This window comes from Sitophilus oryzae, unplaced genomic scaffold (genome assembly GCF_002938485.1).
Source record: "Sitophilus oryzae breed Bouriz unplaced genomic scaffold, Soryzae_2.0 scaffold_1145_pilon_pilon, whole genome shotgun sequence".
NCBI classification, from domain to species: Eukaryota; Metazoa; Arthropoda; class Insecta; order Coleoptera; family Curculionidae; genus Sitophilus; species Sitophilus oryzae.
Genome location: NW_022145777.1, coordinates 662201 through 673112, shown reverse-complemented (window position 1 = coordinate 673112; position 10912 = coordinate 662201). Strand labels below are relative to the sequence as shown.

General features: G+C 34.7%; 2 protein-coding genes across 2 annotated transcripts; one reads left to right on the top strand and one right to left on the bottom strand.

Moving 5' to 3' along the window:
- Positions 1 to 3599: 3599 nt before the first annotated feature.
- Positions 3600 to 5329, bottom strand: LOC115886463 (bromodomain-containing protein DDB_G0280777-like). Its single transcript, XM_030905625.1, has 3 exons — positions 4765 to 5329; positions 3994 to 4202; positions 3600 to 3931 (listed from the first exon to the last, which is right to left on the bottom strand). The coding sequence occupies exons 1-3, from the start codon at positions 5239 to 5241 to the stop codon at positions 3607 to 3609; spliced, it is 1011 nt and encodes a 336-aa protein (XP_030761485.1). The 5' UTR covers positions 5242 to 5329; the 3' UTR covers positions 3600 to 3606.
- Positions 5330 to 8963: 3634 nt separating this feature from the next.
- On the top strand, positions 8964 to 10633 carry LOC115886446 (putative uncharacterized protein DDB_G0271606). Its single transcript, XM_030905602.1, has 3 exons — positions 8964 to 9462; positions 9777 to 9985; positions 10051 to 10633. The coding sequence occupies exons 1-3, from the start codon at positions 9028 to 9030 to the stop codon at positions 10550 to 10552; spliced, it is 1146 nt and encodes a 381-aa protein (XP_030761462.1). The 5' UTR covers positions 8964 to 9027; the 3' UTR covers positions 10553 to 10633.
- The last annotated feature ends 279 nt before the right edge of the window (positions 10634 to 10912 follow it).

The following is a 10912-nucleotide window of genomic DNA, read 5'->3' as shown; positions in this document are numbered from 1 at the left end:
TGGGAAACATAGTGGAGATTTAACCTGATTTAAAGAAAGAAGTATTCTTAAATCTGGAAAGGATTTTTTCAGATTTTTTCTTGGTAGAGGAAATGAGGGTAAATCGGAATACTGTTGGTAATTTGAAATACCCACTTATTGAAGCTATGCGTAGAGTGCTATCGTTTTAAATCTATACTAATCTATATTAATATATAAAATCCTTAAGTGACTGACATACTGATTAATCACGATCCTGCTCAAACCACTCAACGTAAGAAGCTCAATTTTGGCATACAGGTTGATTCTAGGGTGTAGAGGTTCGATAAGAAGGGATTTTTCCAAATTCCAGTTCCAAGGGGGCGAAAACGCCCCTCAAATAATACAATATTTGTTATTTAAAAAACTTGGCTTGGTATTTAGTGGACAACAGATTTTGTAGGAATGCATAAAGTAAACATATTATGCTATGCCGATGACGCAGTACTTATTGCAGAGTCAGAGGACGACCTCCAAAGAATGCTACAAGCTTTTAACAGACAGGCAGAAAAACTTAACATGCAAATTTCCACAAATAAGACCAAATGCATGATCATTACAAAGGAGCCTCTACGGTGCAAATTGGTAATAAAAAACAAAACTATTGATCAGATAATGTCATTCGAATACCTCGGATGCAAAATTACAAGCTCACGATTTCTGGAAGAAGAAGTAAGGAAACAAGCCAATAAAGCTGCCGCAATATCAGGACATCTTAAATATCCCATATGGAAAAACAAACATTTGAGTACAGAATGTAAGTCAAGAATATACAAAACCTGCATACGACCAGTGATTACATATGGTGCGGAAACCAGAGCTGAAACATCAGTAACAAAGAGAATCCTACGAACTACTGAAATGAAGACCTTAAGAATGATAACTGGATACACATTGAGGGACAGACAGAGAAATGTAGACATAAGAGAAAAGTGCCAAACAAACGACGTTGTCAGATGGATAAGGCAAAGAAGAAGAGAATGGAACCAGCATGTCAATAGAACGGGCCCCGACAGAATGGCCATAATAATTCGCAACAACGTACCCCATGGCAGAAGACCTACTGGACGACCACCTAAACGTTGGCGAGACAGTTGGCAGTCAACCTCGCAAGAGTTGCTTAGACGAGGAGGAAACCGGAACTAAACAGGCGATACGCCTTCTAAAAGAAGAAGAAAGAAGAAGATTTTGTAGTTATTTAAATTTATAGCACGGAGCAAATAATTGTGACGTGACAAAAACTTTTTTAGTACAAATTAAATCGGCAATCATTGCCCCGATTTGTTATTTAAATTAACTTTAATCGGGTCTTCAGGTAAATATTAGTTTATATTTTAATTTGTTAAATGTGATTTTTCGATATGTTAATGCATAATATATATATTTTTCGGATTATGGTGTAGGCGAGGGGTGTCTCACTCGGGTAAAAAATGTACACGTACTGCCAAAATATCCTTCCACTGCTAAGCGACTGCCAATGACTGTGAAGAAGACTGCTTATGACTGCCATGTAATTATTATAGGTGACTGCCATAAGACTGCCAATGACTGCCAGCGACTGCCAAGAAAATGTACAGGTAATTCCAATAGTGAGACACCCCTCGGGTGTAGGTCTTCATGTTGCTAATTTGGAATACTATAACTGATGCATAATTTGGAATCAAAGATATTTAAACTCTGTTTAAATATCTTTGTTTGGAATAGTCTATTAAAAAATATTAATACTTTAACACCCTGTAGCTACGGAATAAAGCAGCATCGGACCTATGTTGGCAAATAAATCTAATTTTTAGGTGAGGAATCTCCCCACGAGAGATGGCACATGTTTTTTGAAACACCCTGTATTTTGAGAGCCACTAATTTTTTTCTGTGTTTTTGTTTCTTTAAATTTGATCTACCACCTATGTTGCCATATTATCAGGATATTATGTTTTTTAACTGAACATTTTAAAATATTGATTTTTTTCGAAATTTACAAAATTTTCAAATATTTTTGCACAAAAACATATTATTCCTCAAATCAAAATACTTATGCCACCCCTAAAAAGTATATATGTACTTATTTAATATTCATGTTATATCATAATCACGAGATAAATGGGATGGAAAACCAACAACACAGTATTATGGATACCCTAAACTCATTTCTTCTATGGTTTCGACTTACACTAAACATTTTACATGTTTTTCGCATATGGTTACTTCTGAACTGAAACTTTTTCCAAAACAACAATAGCAGCAGGGAGGTAAATGAAACTCATTTACACAAACCCACTCTCGACAGCAGATATGTTTTAATGTAACTCAATACATACGAAAGTACGGGAACTTTCTAACGTAAATAGATATGTTTGTTCCTCAAAATAAAAAGGTACGATTTTTTCCCTGTGCTTGAAAGGACTGTCAACCCACAAAAAACTCTGAAAATTTATTTTTAGACGTGTATATTATTTTTCTATAATATGTACATTAACATATCGTTTTTCTTTTTATACTTTATTCAAAGTGTTGATTTTTCTAAAACAAATTATACAGTGTGACCTAGTTCATTTAGAAGAGTAACGCATGTTTCGAAATTATATTCGTAGATATTTAGTGCGGTTCAAATATACAAGGTGTCCCAGAAATAAGTACAGATATTTTAACTTGCAGCATATTTCGACGATTTCGACCCCAGAAACGAGATTTTTGCGAATGTTTTTTTTAAATTTGGAATTTTTTGAAAACATTTGTGGACATTTTTTTTAGTATTTGATCAAGAAACATTATTTCTTGATAATATGGTAACATAGGTTGTAGATTAAATTTACAAAAAAGAAGACCTAGAAAAGATCCAGTAGCTCTGGGACACCCTGTATATTTATAGTAAAGTTTTATTTCTTTATATTTTGTGCACATTTAAAGCTGTATACAGGGTGGTCCGTAAACTGTATTCCGTAAACTTCGGCGGCATATTCTGCAGATTAAAATAAGTAAAAAAGTTCGTATAGATGTATCTGCTAAAATTCTTAGTTTTGGAGATACGGGGTGTATAAGTTTCATTTTTATTTCGAGATTTTTTCCTAATAACTGAAGTAACGTCAGAATTTGGATGAAAATTGGTGTCTGGAAGTTTTTTGATATGAGAAATTTGATTTTCAGTGGCGCCCCCTACAAATAGGAGTAATTTTGACATCAAAATCAAATTTCTCGTGTCAAAAAATTCCCAGACACCAATTTTCATCCAAATATTGACGTTACTTCAGAAATCATTTGGAAAAAATCAAAATAAAAATGAAACTTCTACATCCTGTATCTCCGAAACCAAGCATTTTGGGACATACATTTATACGAACCTTTTTACTTACTTTTATCTGCAGAATATGCAGTCGAAGTTTCCGGAATACAGTTCGGACCACCCTGTATAAAGTTTTCTGTTTCAGTTGCAATACATTAAAAAACTAAAAATAAAAAAAAAACTTCTTTTAAATCAAATAATTATTTATTAATCTTCTGTACTAAAAAAATACATCTATAAACCCTGTTATAAGTCGTAATACCAATATTCGTAACACCTAATCAATGCAAATTCATCCTTTTTCATAGTTTTTAGTATCCAGCAACAACCTTTTGGGCAACAACATTCTGGGCAGCCTGTTGGTAAGCGATGTCGTTTTGGATTTGGCTTTGCTGGTAAATCAGAACCTGTTGCAATTGCTGAGCGGCCAAATTCTGGGCCTGTTCTTGTTCAGCAAGAACCTGTTGCTGTTGCTGGAGTTGAGCTTGAGCCTGTTGCAATTGCTGGACTTGTTGGGGAGAAGCTCCTACTTGTCTGGCAGCAGCGAGTTGAGCTTGGACCTTCTGGCTTTGTTGGTTGGCGAATTGGCGTTGTTGTTGGAGTTGGTTGGCTTTGTATTGAGCGGCAGCAATAGCACTGTAAACATTTAAATATTAAGGTTTTCTTAAAGTAAAATTTCGGTATAGAGGAATAATTACATTTTGGTTTGTTCGGCGTTAGTTTGGTCGACCAATTGTTGGACTTGGGCTTGGAATTGGGCAGCGGAAGCTTGAGCTTGGCCGGGTTGTTGTTGGTTTTGAACGTTTTGGGCTGCGTATTGGGCTTCGATTCCAGCTTGGAGAGTTTGTTGGAGGTTTTGGCCGGTTGTTCCGGGTTGGGCTTGGAATTGTTGTTGAGTCTCGAGTTCCTAGTGGTGTATCAAACTTATATTTAATAATATTCTTATATATAGATGCTCTACCTATGTTTTGTGTCATTTAGAATTTTAGCTACTTTAGTAGCATCATTTTCAATGGATTATAAATGAAAGACAAACATTGGACAAAAAGATAGAAAACATGGATTGAAGAAAGACTTCTTGCTAAAAACCCCAAGAAAAAATATTTGTTCTATTCAGAATCGAAACTGATATCTTCATATCCAAAAATACCAACTGAATGAAACTGAAATCCTTGGATCTCAAATAAATCAACCTCAAAGGCTTGCTGACTTCGAAACTGATATCTTCATATCCAAAAATACCAACTGAATGAAACTGAAATTCTTGGATCTCAAATAAATCAACCTCAAAAGCTTGCTGACTTCGTCCTATAAGCCCGAGAGCTTATAAAAAAAACTGTTGAAGAATATGAATTTCAAAAAAGTATTTATCCCAATAAATTCATTCTTTTACTGTAACGTTTCTTTAGTACGAAAAATTTTATGAGAAAAAATACGAAACAAGCAAATATTTTCCAATAAAAACCAACCTGGATAGCTTGCTGACTTTGTGCTTGTTGTACCTGTCCAGCGTTCTGTGCTCCGTACCAGCCAGACCAAACACCTCCTTGCTGTTGTCCTTGAGCCAATTCTTGGATGGATCCTTGGATTTGGTTCTGTTGTTCCTGTTCGGCACCTTGCACGATCTGTTTAGCGGCTTGGTAGGCTTGAGCAGCGGCAGCTTGAGCGTTTACTGGTCCGTACTGTCCTCCAACGGTGGCTTGGATGGCTTGGGCAGTGTTTTGTTGGGATACAGACTGGGCTCCGTAAACACCTCCTGCTTGAGGCCAGGCAGCCCATCCAGAAGCTGCACCTCCTTGGGACCATGGAGCGGCACCGTACCATCCTCCGTAGGGACCTTGACTGGAACCTGCTGACCATGGGGATTGGTAGCTTTTGCCGGACCATGCTGGGTATGGGTAGGCTGTGGCCAAGGCGAGGAGGGAAGCGAAAATGAAAGCCTTCATCGTGTAGTCGGTGTTTGAAGTGGGGACCTGTTCTTCAAAGATGCTCGAACTGAATTGAAGTCTCTGGTTCTTTTTCTTTGTTTTATATGTATGCTTATCTTAATTTGCCACCAGCCGAGAGTCCAATTACTTGCAAATTCGTATTTTTATTGCATGAGACGACGGTTTTTTTTTTGAAAAAATATTTTTGATAGCCTCTGTTAATTAATTGCAAGTGATAGAGATAATGTGTGGTACTACATGTTCTTCTTTTAATGAGCAGTACGGGTTGTTACGTACGTGGCGTATCCGTAGCGGTATATCAGGGAAAAAACATTTATAAAATTAGACAGGATATCTTGAATTAAATGATAGAGTTATCTTTTTTATTCGGCGAATAGCGTAAACAATTTTTTTACTCGCCGATGTAGAATAATCTTCGTTTAGAAAATTACTTTATTTCACAATGATGCGTAATATTGTTACCTGAATGGGAAAATTTAAATTTAATGATATATTTCCCTAAGAAAAATTCTATATTAGTCAAAGGGTATAGTCGGATTAATATAGGAAATCTGCCCCCGCGGCTTTTTTTGACTCGCACTAAGGGGATCGATTTGGTGCCGAATCAAAATAATTCACCTAAAGTTTTAGCTCTTTAACTGAAAAGGTTTTTGAGATTTTCAAAAAAAACCTGTTTTTTCAATTTTATTTTTATTTTTATAGTAGAATTCAAAATTAATTAATGATGTTTTTTTTTCTAATTCTTATAAGTCTAAGACATGAAAAAATAATATGATCATGATTGTTAAAGGAAAAGCCGATTTTTAGCGAAAGAAAGAAAATTAAAATCTTCATTTTTTTAACCTTTGCGAAATATAAAGATTTATGCTGAAAAGCTTTAAAATATGAAGATTTTAATTTTCTTTCCTCCGCTAAAAATCGGCTTCTCGTTTATGAATCATGACCATATTATTTTTTCATGTCTTGGACTTCTATGAATTAGAAAAAAAACATCATTAATTAATTTTGAATTTTACTATAAAAAAATATAATTGAAAAAACAGTTTTTTTGAAAATATTTTGATTCGACATCAAATCGATTCCCTGAGTGCGAGTCAAAAAAGCCGCGGGGACAGATTTCCTATATTAATCCGGCTATATCCTTAGATCCTAGAAAATGGTATACCTAGATATTTTTTGTATTAATTATGGATATGACTGTGTAAAATATTCATTAAAATAGTAGTCCAAAATAACCGATTTTTTTTATTTGAAAGATCTGCGAAAACATATTTTTTGGTTAAAGTTTGAAACCCATTAGATTTTCCTTTCTGTTTTCGTTCTTCTAAATTTAATCTGAAACAACTGTTGCCATATTATCAACATATTATTTTTTTAACTAAAAATTAAAAAAATTATAAAAAATTAGTCAAAAAAATATCGAAGAAAAATTTTATAGATAATTTTGGTACCGAAATGTAAAATCCCTAATAATATGTTAACTTATTTAGGACTCACCCTGTATAAATCATTATTCATGCTTAGTCTGAGACGTCTAAAATCTGTTCATCTAGTGAGTGAAGATTTCAACAGTCTATAAAATGACAGAAAATACAATTTATGTACCTGCGAAATGACAGCAACTGTCAATTCCATGTATTCTCCCGTTGTACAGTGTGTCCCATTTTAGTTGAAATCATAGGGTATCTTCGTTATTAGTGAAGATAGAAGGGTGCGTTTTGCACAAACCTGTCCCACTTTTTCGTCAAACGGAAGATGCTGCAAACAAAATTTTCATAGCCCTCTTCATTTCTGAGCTACAGGGTCTTTTCGAAAATTTTACAATTTGGGACACCCCCTATATCTCTGTTATTGTTAAAGGTATCGAGAAGGCGAAAACTGCTTATTGTAGAACTTTTACGTAGAATACAGTGGCGTAGTCTGTTTTCTACCAAAAAAATATTTTTGAAAATATGAACTAAAGTTATGTTTTTTCAAATGGAACACCCTGTATATTTATAAATCATATGATCTGTCTTGTTATGAGCTTCTCAAAAATATATATCACTCTATATTTATTTTTACTATTTACTGCAATATTTAAAATATATCATTTTCTTATTAGTAGGCCGTGATAAATAACAAAAAATCAAAATGGTATTTGCTAAAATAGTCATACACATATTAAAATTAATTTGGGATTGATATATTTTACTTTTGAAATAAATGTTACCACTGAAACTGTGAATATATTTTTCTTTCTTTTATAACGGAATGGGTTTGCAAATATCTAAATGCTTGACTTATTAAAGCATTTTTCAGGTGTTCGACATTGTTGTAGGTTGTAGTGCCCACGATATATTTCGAATTTCAAAAATCCCCAAAATCAGAAATCGAGAACGGCGAAATCCGGGAATCGAGGGGGCTATCAATATGTGTTCATTGGTTCCAATTCATTGATTTGAAAAATAATAATTTAACAATATTTTAATATTTTCATAGTTTTGAGGGGGAATGTTCCCCATCTTGCTGAAAGTATATTTCACGTATATTAGCTAAAGGAATATCTAAAATTTCCGATACGATAGATTATTCATACTTATACACGTATTCCAAGATTTACAAATAGCGGTAGGGAGTTAAATTTCCCTAATATATAAAGAATTTATTAGCGGCTCCCAAAATAAAACAAGAGACAGATAGCCAGTATACTTTTAATAATTCTTTAGTTTCTTTTATTATCAATCATGGCCTACTAATAAATATATTTTAATAAAAACTTTTAAATATTGCAGTAAATAGTGAACATAAATATAGAGTGATATATATTTTTGAGAAGCTTATGGCAAGACAGATCATATGATTTATAAATATACAGGGTGTTCCATTTAAAAAAACATAACTTTAGTTCATATTTTCAAAAATATTACTTTGGTAGAAAAACAGACTACGCCACTGTATTTTACGTAAAAAGTTCTACAATAAACAGTTTTCACCTTCGCGATAGCTTTAACAATAACAGAGATACAGGAGGTGTCCCAAATTGCAAAATTTTCAAAAAGACCCTATAGCTCGGAAACGGAGAGGGCTATGAAAATTTTGTTTACGACATCTTCCGTTTGACAAAAAAGTGAGACAGGTTTGTGCAAACCGCACCCTTCTATCTTCACTAATAACGGAGATACCGTATGATTTCAACCAAAATGGGACACCCTGTACACACGTTATTGTTCGTTCATTGCTAGATACTGATAGTATCTAGCAATGAATGAACAATAATTACGTGCAACGTAATTTAAGAAATATATTCTAAAAAATAATTCATATAAATTTTAAACATAGTCCTTTATCGATTTTCAAGTCATAATAATTGAGAATGGTAGACATTTAAATCTATTTTAAATTACTTTTTACGTATTTACAGCACTGTTACGATACGTAAATATTTCTCAGATATTTTACAATAATTATTGTTAATTTTACGGGATCTCAAAACAAAAATGCTCGACATTAAAAAGATGTACTAAAATTTTAACAAATACTATCGAGGTATGGAAAAATAAACATCTCCAATTTATTTTTCTAATTAGGTTTTTATGTATAAATAAAAGTTCTAATTCAGATAAAAAAATTGTCTTACGCAACATCCATAAAAATTTACAAGCTTCCGTTAAATTAATTTCTCGGCTGGTGGTAAACATAAGATAAGGATTAATATAAAACCCCCATACAGAACCAGAGAAATCACTTCACTTCCAGCATCGTTTCAAGAACTAGTGTCTAGCTACAATACCAGCCACTACAATGAAGACTGTTATTTTCGCTACCCTCCTAGCCTTGGCTAGTGCCTATCCATACCCAGCACAATCTCCCTTCTTTGGTGCATACAGCCAAGGACCTTCGGGAGGTTCAGCTGCTGAATATGCTTTCCAACAAGCTGCTGCTCTTGGAGCCTTTGGAGCACAATCTGCATCCCAACAAAGCACTGCTCAAGCTATCCAAGGAACTGTAGGTGCACAAAACGGACCAGTAAACGTTCAAGCTGCCGCTGCTCAAGCTGCCCAAGCCGCTAGCCAGATCGTGCAAGGTGCCGAACGAGAACAACAGAACCAATTCCAAGGATCCATCCAGCAATTGGCTCAAGGACAACAACAAGGAGGTGCTGCAAACGGACCTTTCGGACCACAAAACGCTGGACAAGCTTTCGCACAACAAGCACAAAAGCAACAAGCTATCCAGGTTGGTTTATAATGGCATATTTGTTTGTTTCATATTTTTTCTTTTAGAGTTTTTGAAACTAAAGAAATATTACGTTATAAAAATGGATTTATTGGGTTAAATACTTCTTTGAAATTAATATTCTTTATGAGATTTTGGCTTAAATCAAAAAACCTCAAGCTAGAAAAGAATCCTTTAGACATTAGAAAGTCAACTGGAGTTAAAATTACATTTTCGTAGCCAAAACCTTATAAAGTTGGAGCTGAACTGAACCTAATGAAAGATAGAGTATATAATTAAGCATGTTGCTAAGTATGAGTCTGATACTCCACTAGGAACTCCAAAAACAACAACAAAACCAAGCCCAACCTGGATCCACTGGCCAAAACCTCCAACAAACTCTCCAAGCTGGAATCGAAGCCCAATTCGCAGCCCAAAACACACAAAACCAACAACAACCCGGTCAAGCTCAGGCTACCGCTGCCGAATTCCAAGCCCAAGTCCAACAATTGGTAGACCAAACTAACGCCGAGCAAACCAAAATGTAAAAATTCCTCTATAAATCTTACTTTAAAACTTAAGAAAAATTTAATATTTAAATATTTTCAGTGCTATTGCTACCGCTCAACACAAAGCCAACCAACTCCAGCAACAACGCCAATTCGCCAACCAACAAAGCCAAAAAGTCCAAGCTCAACTCGCTGCCGCTAGACAAGTAGGAGCTTCTCCCCAACAAGTCCAGCAATTGCAACAGGCTCAAGCTCAACTCCAGCAACAGCAACAAGCTCTTGCTCAACAGGAACAAGCTCAGCATTTGGTTGCTCAACAATTGCAACAGGCCCTCATCAACCAGCAGAGCCAAATCCAGAATGACATTGCTAACCAACAGGCTGCCCAGAATGCGCAAAATGCTCAGAGCGCACAGTTTGCGCAGATCGCTCAAAACGCTCAGAATGCCCAGAATGCTCAAAATGCCAGGAATGCTCAGTATGCCCAGAATGCACAAAACGCCAAGAATGCCCAGTATGCCCAGAGTGCTCTGAATGCCCAGAATGCTCGTAATGCCCAGTATGCTCAGAATGCGCAAAATGTCCTGGCAGGAGGATACTAAACTAAGAATTAGAATAGCATTTATATGATCATTTAAAGTATTTTTTACGACTGACGGAGTTACTAGATGTATATTTTTAAGGCAAGATAAATAAATATCATTTTGTTTAAATGGTCTTTGGTTTCTAAATCTACAAAATAATATTCAATTAATCAAAAAGGTTTTTAGTGAGTCTTGATTATGAAACTAAAATTAATTAAAAACTAATATTTTTTGCCAATTTTTATAAATAACTCAAACATCTTGCGTTTTATCGCAAAACTCATATAAAGCAAAAATGAAGCTTTTGGAATAACTAAACGATCCATTTTTAGTTGATTATCGTAGGTGTAATAAGAGCCTAGTTATCATTCTGTAAAC